Raw genomic sequence first — 22354 nt, 5'->3', positions numbered from 1 at the left:
ATTCCACCTCAGGAGGTGTAAAGAAGAAAAAAATTGTAAGTTGTTGCAATCTCTCATTTCACTCTAAATATTACTTTTTGTACCTAACTTTGTACTTTTTTTGTTTGTTTTTGAGATGAGGGTCTCAATCTATTGCCCAGGCTGGTCTCAAACTCCTGGCCTCAAGCAATCCTCTGGCCTTGGCTTCTCAGAGCGCTGGGATTATAGGCCTGTGCCACAACACCTGGCCATATTTCTCCTTAAACACTTAAACAGTTGTTTCCCTCCCCACCTCCCCCTTCTAGATTATTTAAGCTTCAGACCCCCAAACCTAGGGCTGGATCATTTTCTGGAGCTTCCTGCTCCAGTGCAGATGTGGCCTATGATGTCCCCTACCCCATTCCCAGCGTGTCCATGCCAAAGAGTGTCTGTGGGGGTCTCCGTGTGTTTGCACACCTCTGTGTCAGCGTGGGCCTTTGTCTGTGTACATTTGTGGCTGTGTCCGTGCACACCATGGCCTAATGGCCTGTGTGTGGGGATCTGAGCCTCCAGCTTCTTCCTGGCTGTTCTTTCAACAGTGGGCCACACTGGGGCTTCGGGGAGGGGAGGGAGCTCGAGTCCCACAGGCGCTGGGCTTAAGGAACTCAGGGTGTGGGGAAGGAATGGAGTACAGCCGGTAGAGTGACCCAGCCTCCCTTCCCACTTTGTGAAGTCTCCCCAGTCCTGGCTTCCAAGGCTCAGCTCCTCCCTCTTCAGTTCTTCCAAAGGAAGGCTGGCTTCCTGGGACCCCCTGGGCCCTGGATAGGGAGAGTTCCTGGAGGGGTGGGTCCTGGGGGATTGGGGGTTGGGAAGTAGGAGGACCAGGACCCTGGGCCTAGGAAAGACCAGAATAGATGCTCTCCAGGCCCACAAGGCAAACTTCGGGTCCTGCCCCACTCAGCTTGCCTTGGGTGGTAAAACCAAAGAAAAAAGAAGGGGCAGCGCAGACCCAGGCAGAGAAAATGGGGCAGTGAAACCACTTAAGGAACTGTAAAGCCTCCCAGACACAAAAGGCCTGGATCCCTGAACCTCCTTCATCCTTCAGCACATATTTACAGGGTACATACTGTGGGCCTCGGTCTGTCCTAGGCCCTGGGGATATAGCCCCAAAAGAAAAGGACTATGATCTCTGCCCAAATGAAACAGACAATGATCTCTGGCCTTATGAGTCATACATTCTTTTAGGGGAAACAGTCAATGTACATTACACAAAACATATCATTTGTTAGATGGTGCCATAGAAAAAAATTAAGCATGGGCCAGGCACGGTGGCTCATGCCTATAATCCCAGAACTTCAGGAGGCCAAGATGGACAGATCACCTGAAGGCAGGATTTCGAGACCAGCCTGGCCAGCATGGTGAAACCCCTTCTCTACGAAAAATACAAAAGTTAGCCAGGCATGGTGACGCATGTCTATAATCCCAGCTATTCGGGAGGCAGAGGTGAAGCAAGAGAATCGCTGGAACCCGGGAGGCGGAGGCTGCAGTGAGCCGAGATCATGCCACTGCACTCTAGCCTGGGAGCAAGAAAAAAAAAAAAAAAAAAAAGGAGTAGACTATAATGGAACTAGGAACAAGAATGGAAGCCAGGAAACAACTTAAGGGATATTGCAATAATCTAGATGAGAGATGAGGGCGGCTTGGACCATGGTGTAATGGTGACGATCATAGCAAATAGTCTAATGCTGGACTTTTTTCCTTCTTTTTTTTCAAGACAGCATCTCACTCTATCACCCAGGATAGAGTGCAGTAGTGTGATCACTGCTCACTGCAACCTCAACCTCCTGGGTTCAAGTGATACTCCCTCCTCAGCCTCCCAAGTAGCTAGGACTGCAAGCATGCTCAGCTAATTTTTTTTTTTTTTTAATTTTCACCAAGACTGGGGTCTTGTAATGTTGCTCAGGCTGGTCCCGAACTCCTGGACTCAAGAGATCCTCCTGCCTTGGCCATCCAAAGTGCTGGATTAAAAGTGTGAGTAACCACACCTGGCCCTAACATATTTTAAATAGAAATTGTTCATTTGATGTAGAGTGGGAGAGAAAGAGAACAATCAGGGATGATCCTAAGGTTTTTAGTCTAACCAACTGAAGGAATGGAATTTCCATTTACTGAGATGAAAGGGCCACAGGTGAAGGAGGTTTGGGGGAGAAGCCTAGGAGTTTCGTTTGCACATTTTAAGTTTGTGGTCTGTATTAGGTTTCCAAGTGTAGACGATATGTGGGCAATAATATATAAGCATCTGTAATTCAGGGAAGAGTTCTGGAGCTGGTGATGAAAATCTGGGCTTTATTAATGTATTACCTGATATTTAAAGGCATGAAACTGAAAATGATCAAGGTAGTGGGTACAGATAGAGAAGAGGTTGGAAAATTGAGCCTTGGGAAACAGCCCAACATTTAGAGACCCAGAGGTGAGAAACCAGCAAAGGACGCTGAGAAAGAGCTGCTGATGAAGTAGAAGGAATATGAGAAGGGCGCAGTGTCCTAAAAGGCAAGCCAAGAGAGTGTTTTTTTCTACACACACACACACACACACACACACACACCACAAAGGGAGTGCTTCTAAGGGAAGAGTGAGCATCAGTATCAAGTGCAGCTAAGTAGTGGTCAATAGAATTAGCAATGTGGTGATCATTTGGCAACCTTAACGAGGGCAGTTTTGATGGGGGTGGGGGATGCCTGATTGGAAAGGGTCCAAATGAGAATGGAAAGATGGAATTGGATAACTTGCTTTGCTTGCTGTAGAAGGGAGCAGAGAAATTGAGTGGTAGCTGGACGGGCATGTGGGGTCAAAATAGCTTTTGTTGTCTTGCTTCTAAATTGGGTGAAATTAGAGTTTGCAGGCTGATGAGAAAAATCAAGTAGAAAGGGATTTTTTTTTTTTTGAGATTAAGTTTTGCTCTTGTTGCCCAGGCTGGAGTGCAATGGTGTAATCTCGGCTTACTGCAACCTCCGTCTCCCAGATTCAAGTGATTCTCCTGCCTTAGCCTCGCAAGTGGCTGGGATTACAGGCATGCGCCAGCCACCATGCCCCGCTAATTTCATATATATGTATATATATGTATATATATATACACACATATATATATATAAACCCCGTCACTACTAAAAAATATGTGTGTATATGTATGTGTATATATATATACATATGTGTATGTGTATATGTGTATATATATATATATATATATTTTTTTAGTAGAGACGGGGTTTCACTGGTCTCGAACTCCTGACCTCAAGTGATCCACCTGCCAAGCCGCCTAAAATGCTGAAATTACAGGTGTGAGCTGCTAAGAGGGAAAATTTGATGGTATAGGAAAAACAGCAGTGTCCTTGAGTGGACCAAAGGAGATGGGAAATCTCGTAAAAGTAGGGCTTGGCTTTAAGTGGGGAAGCAGTCATCTACAGTCATGAGGGAAAAGAAGAGTATATGGTCACAGACTCAATTAGGTAGACAGTAGGTAGGTAGGTAGGTTCGATGTGAATGTTGATGGGAAACTCCGGAATGCTTTATTTTCTCAGTGAATCAGGAAGCAGAAGCTGAGGGATGATGAAGAAGGGATTCGTCGTTTGAGGCGAGAGTAGGAATGAAACAATTGCATAGGGGAGTAGGAGAGTAAAGGAACTGGGGGAAAGTAGCGATTGCCGAGTAGCAACAAGGAGCCACCTGAGTGTGGGGGCGTTAGGAATTGAAATTGGCAATAAGAAGGCTTTTGCAGGTTAATAGTAGTATGAGGCTCACAAGAGGGCGCTCGCGGCCTGTTCCCTGATGGCCTAGTCTCAGATTTCCAGAAGAACTAAGAGATTCTCTATGGAAAGGACCAGAAAACAAGCTGCTTTTTCCTTCTCCAGAGACCGAGATACCCTGTTGCCAAAACTACTAACGCTGTGAGCAGGATTCGAACCTGCGCGGGGAGACCCCATTGGATTTCGAGTCCAACGCCTTAACCACTCGGCCATCACAGCCGCGTGCGGTCTCTGGCCTGCGCAACTATAGCTGCCTATCAACACGCCCGCCTCCTGCCAGCCCCACCCTCACGCCGCCTTGGGACGCCTGCACGCCTGCGCCTCGGCTCGGTGGCGCAGAGCATGCCTTCCCTCCGGTACCGTCTGCGGCCCGTTAGAGGGGCACCTTTCCTATTCTCCTTCTCCTCCCCAAGCATAGGATGGGAACAAAAGGAGTCCAAATTCGAGCCCTGGCTTCCATACCCTTGAGGGCAGACCCTGAGATGTACACTTCATTTTACTTAATGAAAGCGAAGTGACAACCTCTAGCTTCTACACTAAAAGTGCACGGGAAAGGAGACCCAAAGATGGATTGGCTTGTAAGAAGAATCTTGGAAAGAGTCTAGAAGAAATAAATCTTTCTTCGAAAAAACCAGACAGAAAGGGCCTTTGAAAGTGAAGTACACTTGCAGCAATAATATGCCACTCTCCACTAACTCAGGCACTACTGGGATTCAAACCCAGAATCTCATGTTTACTAGACAGACGCTTTACCCAGCTAAGCCACAGCACAAGCACCAAGGAGGTATGCCTTATGATAAATCAACTGTTAATGAGTGACAGTAAGTGCAAATCACTGAACAGTGACTGCAGTGGCTCCTCAGTTCATCCCTTCCTGAGTTGCCTCTTCCCTTTCAGGTTCTGAGCCAGAGGGTTCAATACTTTCTTCATTCTTCCACACCTTTGGGGCCAACTCAACCATGAGTGAGCACATGACTCCATGTGTCCCTGAGCTACCTAGCCTGACCTGCTGAAGGGCCCTCTGTGTGGCGACCAAGAAGCCAAGGAAGACAAACATCCTCAACTACCTCAGGGCACCACGGGGTTAAGTGGGCTTCCTCTGCCTCCGCCACCTGTGACTCAGGCTGGAGCCCACCCAAGCCTTTGGCCACACATGCCTTTCATCTCTCCTTCCCAGGGAAATCCAGCTGAGGCCATGCTAGAGAGGACAGCGGAGACTGAGCTGGGTGTAGACTCAGCGGGCTCAGCAAGGCCCTCACCTGGACAGGATCGGGGGAGAGAGGAATGGGGCTGGTCAGGGGATGGAACTGTGACCCTCACTACAAACTTCCCGGAATGTGCTCCCCTCACCCCACCCCCATACTTCATTCCACAAAGTCCTGGGCTTTTTTATCTTTTTGTATTAAAAAAGTAATAACAGACACAAATATCAAAAACACAAATGCCATCGGCAGAGGGTACAGCTGAGAACACCTGGGTCCCACCTGAGGGGCAGCACCAGGGACTCCATGGTCCACCAACCTCCCCCACCCCAGAGCAGCTAGGGGCTGGAACCCCTGGGTCCTGCTTGGGCCTCAGGCTCTCCTCCCATCTGGGGAGGAGGTGGGAGAGAGCTGTCTCCCCCAATAAATAAGTGCAGCCCCAATCCTCAGGAATCGGACTCAGGCTCAGCTGGGATATGGAGAAGCCACTTCAGCAGCTTGTCAGCAACTCTGTCCAGGAGAGGGAAGGGCTCCCCTCCAAAGGTGGAAGGTGACCCTCCTCTGGGTTGGGCTGCAGAGTTCTACTCTCTGCTCCCTAAGAGGCCAGAGGCAGCCCCTGGATCCTGGGCTGATGATGGGGGTCCAGCCCCCTATGGTGGGAGAAGCTGGGGCAGTTTCCCACTGGTTGGTCCAGCCACATCTGAGTTCTGAGAATTGGGACACAGAAGGAAGCTGCTCATGGGCTCCTGGAGATGGTCCCAAAATGGGAGTCTAGCTGGCGCCGTTTCCTGCTGTAGGTAAGGCTGGACTGGCTGAGCTCCTGCCTTCCTCCTCCTCCTCCATGGCCAAGTCCTGAGAGCTAGAGGCCTTGGCCCCAACTTGGGCCCGGGCCTCCTCGCAGCCCTCACCCTCACCACTGCCGCCACCGCTGCTGCCTTGCTCGCCTCCACCCTCCTCCATGGGCTCCAGCCCCAGTCCATCCAGCTCGGAGAAGAGTGGGTCATCAGGGTGACCAGGGTCTTGGGTGCTGCTCCCACAGTCCACACAGGCCTTCGTGAGAGAAACGGATACAAGGGAGTCAGACAGGGTCCTCACACTAACCTGCCTGCCTAGCTTCCCACCCACAGCCCAACTGCGCTTCCTGAAATGTACTCTCAAGCAGCAGCAGTCCACATAGATGCACCTGCAGGCCAACAAGGTTGGGAAGTGCCTTGTGCTCTCTACCCAGATGCCATTACAGGACAGTCACAATGCATGTTAATATAGGATAGGCTCAGGGAAGTTCTGCTAAGACTCATGTGGCTTAATATTCTATAATACACAGCAAATGTGGAATCAACATTCTTCAGAAGTAATGATCCAAGGCCACTGAGATCAGCTCTTAGCCTGGATCCCTTGAACTTGAGCTCAACTCTTTCTTCTCCTCTGTCCCAGGCTTCTCCTCTCACCATCACATCAAGAGCCCGAGGCAGCTGGCCCTTCCGGACCCAGGAGTGCACAGCGCCCAGTTCCCGCCGCTGGTCCTCTGAAAACCGAGGCTGCTGCTTCTGCATGGCTCGGAGCCGCTCCCGATCCTGCTTCAGTACAGAGGTCATATCCCTGGCCGAGAAGGGTTCAGAAGGCAGAAGCTGGGATCCAGCACCCAGACCATGGCCCATGAAACTGGTATCCTTCCTCCACGCAACTCCTCACTTCATGCTCCTCCCCTAAACCCGGGCTATGGGAGTTCAAGGCTTCCAAGACCAAGAAGCCTGCTCTCTTCCTGGGAGGAACTAGTAACAGGGCTTCAGGAGGCAGGGAGAAGAATAGGAACCTTCTATCCTACCCAGGACAGAGCCAGCCCCCCAAAAGAAAACTGCCTCCTACTACCTCTGACAGGGAGGCCAAGGAGGCCTCTGAAATGCCTCACCTGGAGGGCACCTGGTAGGTCATCATGACGCGCTGATCAGCATTGGCCATGAGCAGCCAAATGGGATCCTGGAGCACGTACTTAATCACCTGGTCCCCGGGCTCAGCCTCTGCCCGAGCAGCCCCGGCCTCCGCCTCAGAAGAGTCGATGCTGCCAAAGTATTTGCTTGTGTGGCTGCTCTGGCTGCTGCCTGTGAAGTGAGGGACCGACCAGTGGAGTCAAGCTGGCCAAGAGCCCACTCCTGGGGCCTCACAAGGCCTCCCTCAAAGGCCACATGTCCAACCCAGTAGCCTTAGGAAGCTCCGCCAAGATGGGTCCTGGGCTCCCTGCTCCCCAGTCACCCCTGACCCTACCCTGGGAGGTGCTGGAGGCGGGGCACTCACGAGTGATGCTGGCTGAGGTGCTGCACCCCTCGTGGGAGCCTGAACCAGACCCAGAGCCCAAGCCGGAGCCCAAGGAGCCCGAGGCTGCGGAGCCTGTGCCAGAGCGTGAGTCCTCTTGCAGCAGCAGCTCCAGCAGGTCACTGGAGCCAGAAAGCGCATCCTGATTGGAGGACTCTGTGACTTCCACCTGGAGAGGAGATGGGCAGGGAGGGATGGAGGGAGGGCTCAGCACCTAGGCCTCCCTTCACCTGCTCTCACTGGTCATGGGGAGAGGCACATCCAACCCAAGTGATCTCTGCTCCCCACTTCGTGATAGTAGGGCCAGGCTGAGAGAGAAGCGAGCTGGCAAAGGTAGGGATGTGAGGCCAGACCCTTTCCAAGTGGCAGATGCTCTCTCAGAAGTTATTGAGATGTCCTCACCACCTGTCAGACAGACAGGACTGTTCCTTCAAAGAGGAGGTAGCCAATTTCTGCCTCATTCAGAAATTCAGCTGGGGTCTCCCTCCACCTCCTGGAGGCTGAGACACCAGCCTGGCAGAGGCAGGAGGCAGTGCAGGGTGGCAGAGGGTGGGGCTGGTGTGGTGGCTGGAGGGTGGATGCAGGGGTCAGTGCTCACCAGTCTGGCCTCTGGCTCAGCAGCCTTCTCACTGGGAGGTAGGGGCCCGGCACTGCTCCCAGGGCCCCCTGCAACAGCAGCCCCCTCAGCACGGGGGGGCTCCTCAAGCTGCAGCAGATTGAGCTGGAGTGGAGAGCTGCATCTTGAGTTGAACAGTGGAGAGTCTGGGCGGTGGGGAGGGCTGGGGGGGAGGGCGGGAAAGGATGGAGAAGGGGAGTGCGAGGCAGGAGTAGAGGGCCCTTCAGCAGGGGTCTGGGGAGCCCCATAAGGATAGCTGGATGGGGTTGGGAACAAATAGTTTGGAAGAACCAAGGCCACCATTGGGGTCACCAGAGGGGCAGGGAAAGCAGCCTGGGGCACAGATGTGGGAGTGGGGGGAAGAGGCTGGGGGCCTCCTCTCGGGGAGAACACTGGGAGAGGGTACGGCTGGACAACCGCTGGGAAGGGGGTAGTGGCTGGTGGGGGGGGCCAGGGGGTGGAGGGTGGCACAGGTGAGGGGTGTGAGACATAGCAGGGGGTTTCAGCCCGGGGGTTCTGGTGGTGGCGTGAGCGCTTGGCTTTGGATCGGCAGTGGTGTCGGCGGCTGTGGGGTGTAGAGCTGTGGTGGCAGCCTGTGGGGAGAGACTAGGGTTAGCAAGGGCCTCAACCTGGGGTTAGTGTCCCTGCTACCCACACTGCCCTGACACTCTGACCAGGGAGAGGGGAGGCCAAGGCCCCAGAGAGCACAGCTCAGCCCATACAGAATGCAGGGCTCAGGAGGTGGGGCACCTTCAGGGAAAAATCACAGGAGGCAGGGACAAGGGGATTTATTGAGAAAGGAACAAGGGCAGGGAGAGGTTACATGAGGGGTCGAGCTGGGGCTGTGCGGAAGATGGAGGTGCGCTGGCAGATGGAGGAGGCAGGGCGGGTCCATGGGCGCATGGACAGGTGGCTCTGGTCCATCCACCAAGCTCCTGCAGGCACTGCCAGCTTAGGCGTTCCTCCTGCCAGTCGAGGCTGTGTTCTGCCTAGCGTGCGATGGGGTGAAGAGTGGGGCTGGAAGGCCCAGTCCTGAGTCCCTCGTCTGCCTGCAGGGTGTCTCCCTCAGGCACCTGGAGGGCTGCCTTCCATCTGCCCTTGAAGCCCAGACCCCACCCAGAGTTGGCCCAGTCTCTTCATCAGTGACAAAAGCAGGCAGACTTCCTGTCTCTGCCCCCAGGCCTCAAGTGGCTTACCTGGAACACAGGACCTCTGCCTGCTGTCCCAGTGCCATCCCCCCAGGCTGCCCTCCTCTGGCTGCAGCCTAAACCCCAACCTAGTGAGGAGAAGCTAGCGAGGGGCCAGTCCCTAGGCAGGGCCAGAAGCAGCACCAGCCTGGGTCCCTGGAGCAGAAACACCTCCCTTAAGACCCACCCCCCAACAGTCCGGTCCTAAACTGGGCAGAGGGCAGGCTCCGGGAGGCCTCAGGTGGCTACCTCGCTCACCAGGGCCGGAGGGGGCTGTGGAAGAGCTGTCGAGTCCACGCAGCCTGCCCAGGTCTCGGAAGCGGCTGAGGAAGGCTTGCTCTTCCTTCTGTGTGTGCAGGGACAGCACGGCCTTGGTCAGCCCCACTGGACGGTAGGCATCTGGGGCTGGGTCAGGGGCTACTGTGGGGCTGGGGGCTGGGCTGGGGGCTGGGCCTGGGGCTAGGCCAGGCAGGTCCTCCATCATGATGATGTCTGAGGAAGATGAGACGGGGAAAGGTCATCAGAATCACCTCGGGGTCAACACATCCACACCACACCCTCCCTGTCCCATAGCCTAGCCAACCCCTGGCCCTGCCCCACAGCCAAGCCTGGTCCCCATGTACATTTCTTGGTCTCCTTTCTGCCAAAGGGTCCTCCCTCTCCATGCAAAGCTGTCCCAGAAGGAAAGCGATACATATTCAGTCCCCTCCACTGGCCACTCCCTGCCAGGAACTCCACTGGGATGACCCCTTCAAAGCACTCGATGGAAGGGAAACCCACCCCTTGGCCTTCCCTCACACATTTTCTTTTTTTTTTTTTTTTTCAAATGGAGTCTCTTTCTTCCAGGCTGGAGTGCAGTGGTGCAATTTCGCCTCACTGGGACCTCTACCTCCTAGGTTCAAGCGATTCTCCACCACGCCCAGCCTTTCACCATGTTGCCCAGGCTGATGTTGAGCTCCTGACCTCAGGTGATCCTCCCACCTCAGTCTCTCAAAGTGCTGAGATTACAGGCCTGAGCCACCATGCCCAGCCCCTCAAACATTTTCAGGATCAATATCCAAAGACCCCTCAGGGGTCTTCAGTTTTCCTCACCTTCACAGACCCTCTGTGGTCAGCACCTCAGGGTAAACCCCCTACCCCAGACTTTGTGTTTCAACTGACAGTAACAATACAAGAAGTAGATCAGGGGAAGGGCAAAGCCAAGAAGCCTGGCGGGGAGGGGAGAGCAAGAAGCCGTAGCCCCAAGCTCCAGATCAAGGGAGGGGCTGGAGGGTAGGGAAAAGGCAGGAGGGAGCTCTAGCTGGGAGACGGGTAGAGCCCAAACACTGCCCCCAACTCCACGCCCATACCCGACTCCGGGAGCTTCTTGTCTCCCACATGGACGATGGTAGAGCTGAAGCTACACTGACTTGTGACGGACACCACGCTCTCCGCCTTATTGGCCAGGGTGAGCGGGCTCAGGGTGCCTCCCACCACTGGCTCCTTCCGTGGGGTGGCCCCCTCCCCAGACAGCACTGCTGACGGCGGATCTGTGTGGAGAGATGGTGCCAGTTACCATCCCCACCCCCACCAGGTCAGAAGAGAGGAGCCCAGGGAAAAGGGGGAAGAGGGGTTGATGGTAGGGAAGAGGCTGGAGACCAGGAGACTGGGGAGGAGGGCAGGGCAGAACAAGAGCCCCAGAAGCAGAATGGAACAAACACAGGGCCACCAGGCCAGGACAGAGCAGTGGGAGCAGGGGGCACTGGGTCTTTACCTTTCTTGGTCCCCGCAGGGACTGGGCCTGTCCTCTGCTTGTCGTCATCAGAGGCTGAGGAGGTGGTGTAGGAGGAGGAGGAGGCACATTTACGCTTGGTGGTGCTGGGGATGTTGCAGCTCTCCAAGTACCTGGTGATGGATGCAGCAGAGGGCATCAGGGCATGGCTTGGGGTGGGCAGGGGTAGGGCCCGAGTTGGGGGAGATGCCTGGCAGGCCTTACCTGAGGATGCTGTCCAGGCAGTTGATCTGCTGGTAGGAGGAGCTCGAGGTCTCTTTCCTCTCGGCCTCCTCAGGGGCCAAGGCTAGTGGGGCCTGGATGGGAGCAGGACCTGTCTCTAGCTCTGGGTCTGGGGATTGGCAGGGAAGGGCCTTGGCCTTGAACGTGCCTGTAGCTGGGGCAGAGAGAGAAAGAGGAAAATGGTCTTCTTAAGCCCACATGGGAAAAAACAGCAAATGGGTTGGGGATAAAGGTCAGGGGACCCCCCCTAAGTCTGTCTCTCCACCCACACCTCCTCACCAACTCACCAGGGAGGCGGGTCCGGGGCTGAGGCCAAGCCCGAGACTCAATAAAAAGCTGCTGCCCCTGGTGCTTCACCAGATGCACATCCTTACATATCTGCTGGAAAGTCACCTGTGGGACATGGCCAGTGTCAGGGGCCAAGAGCACAATAAAACAAGAAGGTACCAGTGGGGAGGCACAGACACATTGATGGAAGCACAACAAGAAGGAAAAGGAAGGAAAGAGAGGGAAAGTGGGGATTGAGCCAGGCTCCAGGACTGGCAATGCTGATTCCGAGGAGGAAAAGGGAAGGGGTGATCAGAGGGTAAGGTAAGAGCAGGTCACTCACTGGTGCAGGAGGCCCAGGTCCCTCTGCATCACCCCCGTTGCTATCACTGGAAGAGCCAGGGCTGTGGAGAGGGCCTGGGGATGTCACGGGGCCAACTCCAGAGAGTCCTGTGGGGCTGGGGCTGTGCACGGGCTGCAGCGGGGAGAGGGCAGGTCAGACGGCTCCACGCTGCTTCCTGCCCCCTTCCTCACCTCCCAAGCTCCCTCTCGAATACTCTCACCTGCAGCAGCAGCCGGTGGATCTGCTCTGACAGCTCCTGGATATCAGTGTCCAGGGGCGGAACTGGGCTGGGGGCCGGGGGAGTAAACACGTCCTCATTGAGGGGAGCCCTGGAGGGTGGGGAAGAGTAAGTCCAGCCCTGGCCCAGTCCTGCCCCCCACTGCACTGCCCTGTCCCCAACGCCAGCTCAGGGGATGGCCCACTTACGTGCGGACTTTGTGGCGGCCCAACACGAAGGCTACCTTGCGGCTCCAGGGGTGCACAAAACCAGCCCAGCTAGTGTCCATGGTGACATACTCCCCGTTGCGGGCACAGAAGCGGATAGGGGAGTGGTCAAAGGGCTGGCCCGCCAACTGCAGGACTGATGGAGTGGGAAAGGAGGAGGGGTCAAAGGGAGGGAGAGCTGAGCAAGGGGAGGCCATACCACTGGAGATCCAGGAGACCAAGGCACCAAGAAACACAACCACAAGAGGAACTGTTCAAAAGCCTGGGACAGTGGGAAGGGCGACAGGGTTAGAGGAACTCACTCTTCTTGTGGATAGCCAGCATGAGGGGTCGGTCCTCAGGATGCAGGAACAGGAGCACGGGGGCCCCCAGGAGGTCCTGGGGCAGGTAGCCCAGCAGTGGGGCAGCCCTGGAAGCCAAGGGTGTATCAGAGTGGCCATGGCCTCAGCCCTGGCGCCCTCCTCTCCTCCAGGCCCTACCCTCACCTTTCATCCACATCCTGGAAGAGGCAACTGGGTGTGTGCCTCGTAGTGAAAATCCTCTTGTCAGGAGGTATCCGGGGAGCTGAGGCACAGAGAGTGGAGAGTGTGGTCACCGGGTTTCGCTCAGAATGGCCCAACTCCTCAGCCCTCCACTCTGCCCGGGCCCAGGCTGGCTGACGATCTGCCACACAGCTCCGCCCTGGGCACTATGGGCCCAAAGATGGTCTGGGCTATTCCTGTGCCCCATGCAAGAAATACAACGGACAGCAAGCAAGGCATTCTTCTCTGCCCTCCTGTAGCTCAGGGATCGTATTCAACTCTCCCTCCAAAAGGAACACAAACCCTTGTCCTTACAATAGCTTTTCTTGTTCCAAAGTTCAAAGGGTCAGGCTCATGCCTCCCACGTTCATGTCTGGCCAGGAGGAAATGTCCTTCCTCCCAACCCCCACCAGACCAGGCCCCTGACCTGCCCACCTTCATAACCCGAGTGGATGCGTTCTGCAATGAGCAGGCAGCACGGCTGTGCAGGCACCCCATCTGAGACCCGGATCTTGGTCACATATGGGGTAAGGCGGAATGGCTGGTACCGAGGCCCTGGGTCCCGGTCAGGACCTCCCCTAGCAAGGGAGAGAAGAGCATTAGGGACTTTCAATAGATAGTCACCCACTCCTCCAACCACCAGATCCCAGCATATACAGCAAAGGCACAGGGGAGGGGTTAGGAGGAGGCAGAGGTCTGCTCCCGCTTCCCTCACCTACCTAATACGGCAGAAAACAGACTTCTCCTGGGTGAAGTCCCTGAGGCCTGAACCTGGGACAGACAAGAGAGCAGTAAGGACAGCCCCCTGCCCCTTCTTTAGGCTGTGAAGAACCCACTAAGGGAAAGTTTGGGTCCCCTGGCCCCTCACAGCAGGAACTTCCAGGGACTGCTCATACCTCCCCGCAAGTGCTTGGGCACCTCACCTGCAGAGGCCCCAGTGCCCCAGGTTGGCAGGCGAGATGGAGCAGTGGAACCATAAAAAACTCCCACATCCTGGGGAGCCAGGAGTTCAGCGAAGCGGGTACCCAGGAACACGTCTCGCTTGCAACGCAGCAGGATGGCTGCCTGCTCCGAAATGTACACAATTCGGCCCGTCAGGAAGGAGACAGCCACTGAGAAGGTATCCTGGCAGGAGGGGGAGAGCAAGAGCAGATGCCAGAGCTGTGGGAGAAGGGACAAGGGTGCATGGGGATGGGGAGGCCAGGCTGCCGCTGACCTGGTTACGAAGTGTGTACTCAGATGTGATGTGCTCCAGCTCCTCCAGCGTGTAGGTGGACATGTCCATGGAGCAAGGCTCGCCCTCCTCCAGGCTCCACTGCTGGTAGTATTCCTGGTTGGCTGCAGGTGGAAGCAGTGCGAGATTCAGGAAGGAGACTGCCTCAGCACAAGAGCCCAGGCCCTGGCCATCCCTTCCTGGGCCGCACCACTTACCCTGCACCTGCTTCACACAGGCCAGCGCGTACTGCAGCGTGGCCAGGGTCCCAGAGCGGCCCTTGCCCCGGCGCTCTGGCGGGAGTCGAAGCTTGAGCTCTCGAAGTGCTGTCATGAGTTCTTTCTGGGTCCTCGCCCGGGCTGACTGTTCACTGCTGCAGGACCCACAGGGAAGAAGAAAATAAAGACATTAGCCCCAGAGTGTGGCCTGGGCCCCCCGACCTCTTCTCCGGCCTCACTCCATGTACCTGCAGCCACTGGTGGATGGGTTGTCCTGCTCTGAGCTGGCACTGAGGAGGCTATAGGCGATGGAACTGCTGGGTGGGGATGGGCTCTGAGAGTTTGTGCTAGGAGACAGCAACAGGCAGTTACAGGCAGGGCCAGCAGCGTGAGGCCTGTCACCTAGGGCTGCCTGCTCGCAAGACCACTCCTAGACCCAACATACACATCCATACACACCTCTTGCTGCTTTCAGTGGTCTCCAGCAGGGCTGAGTCCTTGCCGTTGCCTGAGGAGGAGCTGTGTGAGCTCCGTTGAGACGCACCCCTGGACTCATGCCCATTGGACTCATTGCCGCTTGAACCATTGCTGTTGGCATCGGTGTCATCGGCCAGGCTGGGGCCTGGGCAAGGGCGGTGCTGTGGAGGCCCAGGGGATGGGACTCCTCCAGGACAAAAGGATTCTCCAGGCCTGGGGTCCCCTCCCCCATCTGCCCCTTCCAGGGGGCCACTCATGTCTAGGCCATGGGGAGAATAGAACAGGGAAGGCGGAGAGGCCACCACGGATGCAGGAGGGGGCCTGGAGGCCTGGCTGCGGGAGCGAGGTGGAAGATCTAAGTCTCTGAGGATTGAGAAGTTCGATCACAGCCAGCACCTGGAGAGGGAGATCAGGAAGCAGGGCTTGCAGAAAGCTGGTTTGTTAACTCCACAGCACCTGCTGGCTTCACTCAGACCTTCCCGGCCTGGTCTCATGAAGGACTGATGGGAGTGGGACTCAGGCCTGGGGCTTCCAATGGGGAGTCAAGTTGTTTCCTGTACCCTTAAGGGGGCTGCAAGTGGGAAAGGGTTTCCCGGGGCCTTCCTTCACATCCCTGCTACCCTGACCTGAGCAGTCAATGAGAGCTACGGCTGTGGGCAAAAATCTGGACACTTTCCATTCCCAAGTTCCCATTAGGCCTCCACTCTGCCTGGGCCTCCAAGGCCTTGGAGCAGGGGTGAGCTGCTCGCCTCCTATATTTAGGCCTCCAGGCTAATTTTATCTGGGGGCGGTGCCACCCCCGCTGCACATGCGCACCGACGTGCGGGGCCCCACCACACGCTTCCGCCGCCGCCACGGTCGCCAGGGAAACCGACGTCAGCTGCTGAGCTCAGCGGTTGCTGAAGGGACCACTGGAGGGCAGGAGGAACGACCCCTCCCCCATTTCCCGGCGGAAGTGGGGGAACGACCCGCTCTCACACTGGTGGGCGCGGCCGGGGGTCACCATCCCTTACCTATTCCCAGTCCCAGGATGGCTCGGGGCCATACAAGGTGGGACGGTCTATTAGGATTCCAGGGTTGGTCCTGGCTTCTCCAGGACGACGGAAACACATCGGCCACCGCCCTCGGCGCAAAAGCCCCTCAACTTGACTCTCCTGGAGTCCAGTCATTCTGGTCAAGACATCACAGCCTTTCCTTTTTTAGCCCCTGCCCAGCTTCCCGACCACGAGGACCGAAGCCAGCAACCTGCCATCGTCAAGGACCCGAGGATCCTCTCTCCTCAGTCCCCTACTTTTCTAGCCAGATCCTCACCCCAAACCTTGGGCAGAAGACGCACAACAGCCAACAGATAGTTCTTTCCCTACTCCCAATCCAACCACTCCCCCACTAGTGAGCATTTTCTGAGCGCCAGGAGAAAAGGGAAGGTTGTGGCCAACAGCAGGAACTAGCGCTGGGAACGGGATGTTCCAGTCCTTAGCGGGCTGACATCACAGGCGGCGCAGAGCCAGGGTCTAGAGAGCAGAGAAGCGAGGAGCGCCGAAAGCCTAATGGGGTCCTGGTGCTGGGGCAAACCCGGGGCCTCTCTAGTAACGAACACGCCCGCTGAGAGTCGGCTGTGGGGCCGGGAGGGCTGGAACGGGGAGAGGGGGACAAAGCTGGAGGTAAGGTGAGCGAGTCCAGAGTTCGGACTCCCTGTGCAGGATTTTGAGGAGCACTTCGGTCCCCAGGGGCAGGGAGAGGGTAGGCGGCGGTTAAGGACGACGGTGTGCCCTCTGACTGCCTGGGCCCAAAGTAGCCCATCAGATTGGAAGTGGCAGCAGTCCGGCTCAGGAAAGAACGGCCCCAGGATGGCCGCGGAGATGCCTACCTGGTCGTAGGAGTGTCCTCCGCCTGCCTGCCCGCCGCCGCTCCAGCCCGCAGCCGAGTGGAAGCTGCGCTGGGCGGGGAGGCGGGTTGCATAATGCCGGGCACGGCCCCCTCATTGGCCTCTTGCCTGCTAAGCCACAAGCCCCGCCCCCGATTGGCTGGGGATCTCTTCCCGGCGCCTGATTGGCTAGTGGTCTCCACTAAGGTCAGGGCTGTGTCACACACACGGGCGCACGTGGACCTGGGTGCTGGTGCTGGGCTGAAGAGCCCCAGACACCGCCCAGCCAATGGGCGCAGGACGCTTGCATAGTGAATAATGGAAGGGAGGGGAGGGGAGGTTCGCTGCCCCTCTTTAGGGAAAACGCCCGGGCCAGTGTAGGTGCTCAAGACGTGTCTACTTCCTGAACGCACTAGCCTTGCAGAACACAACATCTTGGCATCTTCGCCTTTCCAGGGGTGCGGAAAACGAATGGCCCTGGGAGTTAGCCACGCTGGATGAGATGGCTGGTCCTTGAGAGGAGGGGAAGAGACAGAAACCTGGCTTGGCCTTTCCTGGGTTCCTGTCCCAACCGGTGTTCCCTCCCAACCTTCATTCTACATAATGAAGCCCTTTAACTGAAGCACTTCCCCTGATACTTCAAATCCTGGGAAAGGACAATTAAGGGTCCACGTGTGATTGGTGGGTGAGTGTGGGTGGAGGAAGAATGCAGACAATGGAAGGGGCGGCCAGAGCCAATAGTGGCTGTGAAGGGAAACAATGGCAGGTGCTTCTATGGCCACTCAGAGAAAAGGTCTCCCGGCAGCCTACGTGGTGTCTAGTATTTCCCTCCAGAGGACGCGGCCACCCACAGTTAGGGCTGCTCCAAAAATGGGGGCCAGGAAGCCAGGACTACAGAGGGACAAAAGGGATGGCACAGAGAAGAGGCCAACTGGGGCCCTAGACAGAGAAAGGTGGGATGGCAAGGGCTTCATATTCCCACTGCTTGGAAAAGAGAAAGCCAAGCTCCAGGGGCGAGCAGAAACGTCATTTGTCTCATTCACTGTACTCTCCAGAGCCCAGGACAGGACCTGACACACGGCAAGTGATCAATAAACATTATTATTTTTTTTAAACAAGGATAGGTTGAGGCCGGGCGCGGTGGCTCAAGCCTGTAATCCCAGCACTTTGGGAGGCCGAGGCGGGTGGATCACGACGTCAAGAGATCGAGACCGTCCTGGTCAACATGGTGAAACCCCGTCTCTACTAAAAATACAAAACATTAGCTGGGCATGGTGGTGCGTGCCTGTAATCCCAGCTACTCAGGAGGCTGAGTCAGGAGAATTGCCTGAACCCAGGAGGCGGAGGTTGTGGTGAGCCAAGATTGAGACATTGCACTCCAGCCTGGGTAACATGAGTGAAACTCCGTCTCAAAAAAAAAAAAAAAACAAGGATAGGTTGGGGAGGTGGGGAAAGAGCATCAACAGGAGAAAAAGCACTGGGAATTCTATGTTAAAGAGAGGAGAGAGCAGTCCTAGAAAGAGAACAGGGACACGATTTGTCGCCACCTAAAATGCTAGTCTGGGCCCAGGAGAGCTGCAGTTACACAGCCCCTCCATCCAGGATCGTGATGAGTAGTTCCTCGCAGGGCTCCCTGGAAACGTGGGTAGTAGATGAACAGACCTCCAAGCAGCTGCTGACATAATCATTGTGGGGGCACTCCCCTCACTGTCACGTGGCCTAAGCTTTCATGAACAATGAGGGGAGGGTGAAGGGGAAGGCTCTGTAGAAAAGCTGGGACAAGAGTGTGTTATAAATTAACCCAGAAAAATCGAAACAGGAAAACAAAAAAGATTCAGGAACCCGGATTCTCAGTCTCCTCTCCCTGAAAATGATCCTCCCCACCCCAGCTCATACTGTGGTCTTGTCCTTGTCTCATCTGCAGACACCTCTTCCCTGGAAACATGTTTTTTCGGCCCCCCCAGGGATTTAGGTATGATCTCCCCTGACCCAGGCAGTCCTTGCTCTCCCGCCTCCATCTGCCTGTCTTTTGCATAGACAAAAGGATCCAGCCCTCCAGCGGCCGCTGCTTGCTCCCAAAGCCCTTGTTGTCCTGCTTGTCCGTCCCCACAGTAACCAGGCCCTGCTGCCGTCAACGGAGGCGAGGGGGCGGGAGACAGCGGTGACGTCAAAGCGGAAGAAGGGGGCGGGGCGAGGCTGCCGGGGAATGTGGGGCAGGGAGGCTGGAGAGACTGGAGAGGCAGCGGTTTTGGGAGGCGGCCAGCCCGAGAGGGCGGCGGCCAGCGCACTTGGGAACATCATGTTCTCTTGGCTGGTGGCCCAGGACATGCACCCAGCCTGGGCGCCTCCCCCAACCGAACGACAGCCGTCCTGTCCCAAAGCCAGAGATTCCTGGAGAGAGGATTAGGAGGAAGGGGGCCCCCTCCCCACACACCGCCTCCCGTCCCAAGCCTGGCTCTTTTCAGGACTCCCGCCTACCCACCCTTCAGCTTGTTCCTGCAGCTCTGGCTTTTCCTCTCTCCCAAACTGTACACATCTGCTGGCATGGTACCAAAGATCCAGGGCGGAGAAGTTGGAGACCCAGACTCTGGGAGAAAACACGCACCTTTGCTCCCTTCCAGAGGCCCCCTTCAGAGTCTGAATCTCTTGTTATTATGGCAGCCGGGAGAGAGGGAGGAGGGAAAGGGAGGAGAATGAGCCTAGGATGAGAAAATCAAACTGGAACAGAGCAAGTGGCCCAGCCTGGGGCCTGAGGCCTGGATCCTGGGAGAGGGCCAGAAGGGAGGAATGAGGGAATTTGGACTGCTGTCTGAAGACGAGAAGAACTAGGAAGAGAAATGGGGCTCCATCAAAACTTGCAGAACAACTTGAGAATGTGAGAATAGTTCCCAGCCACAGCATTCACATAACTCTCACCATGACCCAGGCGTTATGCTAAGCACTTTCCATTATTTCATCCCCACAACAACCCTGTGAGATAGGTATTATTATCCCCATTCCACGGGGGATAACTAAGGCACAGAAGTAGCTAAATTTGTCCAGTGCCTCATAACATGGTCTCAAGCTCTTAACAAATGAAGCCCAGCGTTGCAGTCTGAACTCTAATAATGGCTTGGCATTCTGGTATCTTACCCTTCAGGAACGTGTGAGGTGTTAACCAACCTGTAAGCTGCATTCCAGCACTGGCAAACCTGGCCTCTCAAATATCCATCCAATTCTAGGCTGGGTGCCGGGAACACAGACTCCATCCAACCCCTTTCTCTGCCTTGGGCCTGATCTCAAGACACTGTTTGCACTCCCCACACACTTAACATCAGAGCCCGTTTTCCCAGGCTCACAAAGTGCTTCAGATCACCCTAGCAGCCGTCAGTCCCCATGATTTCCTATGAAGCCCACTTCCTCTCTTTTCCACCTTACCTCAGGCCACTTTACCACACGCCTGGCCTGGTCGTTTGTACAGACAGATACCAGAGCACTCAGTTGGTGCATCCCCACCTCCAGGGACTCAGAAAAACTTGCACAGCCAATATGCACAAACCCCAACCCTATCGTTCCTCTCAGGACTCAACAGTTGCTACCCCACGTCTATTCTTAAGGATGACTTTGAGGCCTAAACCCTTCCGTTTAACATGAGAAAGACACCCGGAGCCATAATGTGACTGGCTCTGGGTCTCACAAATTATCACACCATCCTTTCTCAAATCAGCATGTCAGCCCTTTGGTACCCTCCTACTTCCCCTACCAGGGCCTCCCTCCAGCCTCGGAACCTCTACCTTTTTCAAGAGTTTAAGGCGACCACCCAAACAGCAGCCACTGAAACATCTTCCCCCAACTCTCAAGGGTCCCGTTCCGTACCTCCCCAGGAGCAGGGGCTCCTTCAGTCCCGACCTGAGAGGGAGCTCCCTCAGGTCGCTGAGGGTTTCCGAGTCCTTCCCCCTGGGCAGTCAAGAGTCCAGGGACTCTAGAGGTGCGAGGGATCTGATGTCACTAACTCCCACCCCGTCTGTCTAGACCGGAGTTCGTGGTCCCTATTCTCCACAACCATCAGAGCTTCGACCGAGGCTACCACGCATTCGCGTGATCCCCCCCACACACTCTATTTAACATCCTTCCCGACCGACCACACCACCCCGGAAAAGCCCACATCGACCGCCCCCATCTCTCCCCATCCCCGGGCTCTCACCGCTCGGTACGCACGCAGACCCCAAATTTCTTCTAGGACTTCTAGCACTTCACGGGGCTCCTCCAGACCCTCCCAGCAGCTGGGCTGCCACGCCCCCCAAGCTTATTGGCTTAGGGGCGCCGACCCATGCCCCGCGCCGCGTGCAGCTGCCGGCCCCCGCACAGCCTCTATTGGTGCCTCAGGCCGCCATCGTTTTCTCATTGGCTAACAGGCCAACCGTCGGGGAGGGGGGGAGATACACGTGCGAGAGGGACCGCCCCGACGCGGCGATTGGAAGCCTGACCGGAAGCCACGCCCTATGAACGTCCGAGATTTTTATTGGCTTGAGGCAATAACCCCGACCTGCCAAGATTGGTGACGTAAATACCAGTCCCGCTCTCCAAGCTTTCTTATAGGCTAAGAGGTCTTGGAGCTGTAGGGTACACGTGCCGGCGGTCTCACGCGGCAACTTGTTTACCCAGAAGCTGGGGATTTTCCTTGACGAGACACTTACCCACGGCTTCTAAATCTGCGCAGGCGCAGCGAGCGTGACCTGCACGCAGGCGCAGATGTGAGCGGTGGCCTCGCATAAGGCCCACTTCGTAGAGAGACACGGGCGTGACAAGGACGCCTACGGCCCTGAGTCCCTCCGAAGCTCGAAGGTGCGAGCATTAAGGTGAAGCGGTCTTCAGATCTCAGCACGGCATATTGATGACGATGAAGATGAGAGCCTCTTCCTGATTGTTCTCTGCGGGCCAGGCCAGGCGCTTCTCACAAACTCTGAGGAGGCCGCTCACGTACTCCCCCTGCCTCACAAATGAGACTGAGATCCAGGGGCGTTACATAATCTGTTCGCCTGTAACACGCTGGTCAGTAACGGGGCTAAAACTTGAACCCAAGTCCCCGACACCGTAAAGCAGGCGGGTCCTAGGGTCCATGGGAACTCTTAAATCTGGAAGGGATTTGAGTTGGAAGTGCGAAATCCTGAGCACTGCCTGGAATATAGTAAGACTTCTATCAAGTTGGACGTTCTGGTAATGATAGTGTACATAAGAATCACCCGGACCCTAAGAACCTCTGCATCAGAATCTCCAGGGGAGGGGCCTGAAAAAATTTTATTATTTATTTAAGAGTCTTGCTCTGTTACCCAGGCTGGAGTGCAGTGTCATGATCTCAGCTCACTGCAACCTCCACCGCCCAGGTTCAGGTAATTCACCTGCCGCAGCCTCCTGAGTGGCTGGGACTGCAGGCGTGCACCACCATTCCCGGCTAACTTTTGTATTTTTAGTAAGAGATGGGCTTTCACTATGTTGGCCAGGCTGGTCTTGAACTCCTGACCTCGTGATCTGCTCACCTAATAGTGCTGGGATTACAGGCGTGAGCCACCGCACCTGGCCACTCACTGTTGAAGCTCCTGGGGACAGGGATGCTAAGTTCAATGTGGGGTCTAAAGTCACAGTCATAAAACAGAGTAGAGGGGTAATAGATTATCTACAGGCAGCTCCACGACATCAGCTATGTCTCTGCGAGCCAATTACTTAAACCAGTATTTAGTAACCCCGTCGGGGCGCTGGCACTGGGTTAGGCACAGAGGGGAAGAAATGCTTCACAGAAGTGGCCAACTACTATCTACTGCCGCAAGGGAGCAACTGTAGCGCATCTTGGGAGTTAAATCCAGGAGTATAAAGGAGTCCAACAGTAGAAACCTGCCCCCAGGAAAGGGAAAGGAAAGCTGGGAACCCCAAACCGGAGGGCTCACCAGGCTTAGAGACACAG

General features: G+C 55.9%; 1 protein-coding gene and 1 non-coding gene across 5 annotated transcripts; both read right to left on the bottom strand.

The window, feature by feature from the left end:
- Positions 1-3898: 3898 nt before the first annotated feature.
- Positions 3899-3980, bottom strand: TRNAS-CGA. The gene has a single exon. It is a non-coding gene; the product is annotated as a tRNA-Ser (tRNA).
- A 1161-nt stretch (positions 3981-5141) lies between these two features.
- PER1 (period circadian regulator 1) lies at positions 5142-20800 on the bottom strand. Of its 4 annotated transcripts, none has more exons than XM_037739615.1 (23): positions 20600-20800; positions 14535-14948; positions 14324-14422; positions 14076-14230; positions 13861-13982; positions 13568-13769; positions 13364-13415; positions 13080-13222; positions 12609-12687; positions 12426-12532; positions 12106-12259; positions 11900-12008; positions 11680-11811; positions 11357-11462; positions 11052-11223; positions 10830-10960; positions 10426-10605; positions 9335-9568; positions 7872-8482; positions 7256-7442; positions 6873-7062; positions 6412-6562; positions 5142-6013 (listed from the first exon to the last, which is right to left on the bottom strand). In XM_037739615.1, the coding sequence occupies exons 2-23, from the start codon at positions 14807-14809 to the stop codon at positions 5735-5737; spliced, it is 3870 nt and encodes a 1289-aa protein (XP_037595543.1). In that variant the 5' UTR covers positions 14810-14948; positions 20600-20800; the 3' UTR covers positions 5142-5734. The 4 variants fall into 4 exon arrangements, with proteins under 4 accessions (XP_037595543.1, XP_037595544.1, XP_017387014.1 ...); XM_037739616.1 differs by lacking the exon at positions 20600-20800 and adding an exon at positions 18899-20081; XM_017531525.2 differs by lacking the exon at positions 20600-20800 and adding an exon at positions 16420-16517.
- Between the last annotated feature and the right edge of the window lie 1554 nt (positions 20801-22354).

This window comes from Cebus imitator, unplaced genomic scaffold, assembly GCF_001604975.1.
Source record: "Cebus imitator isolate Cc_AM_T3 unplaced genomic scaffold, Cebus_imitator-1.0 Scaffold72, whole genome shotgun sequence".
Lineage (NCBI taxonomy): Eukaryota > Metazoa > Chordata > Mammalia > Primates > Cebidae > Cebus > Cebus imitator.
Note: the sequence above shows the minus strand (reverse complement) of the source record. Positions and strands in the feature narration are given on the sequence as shown.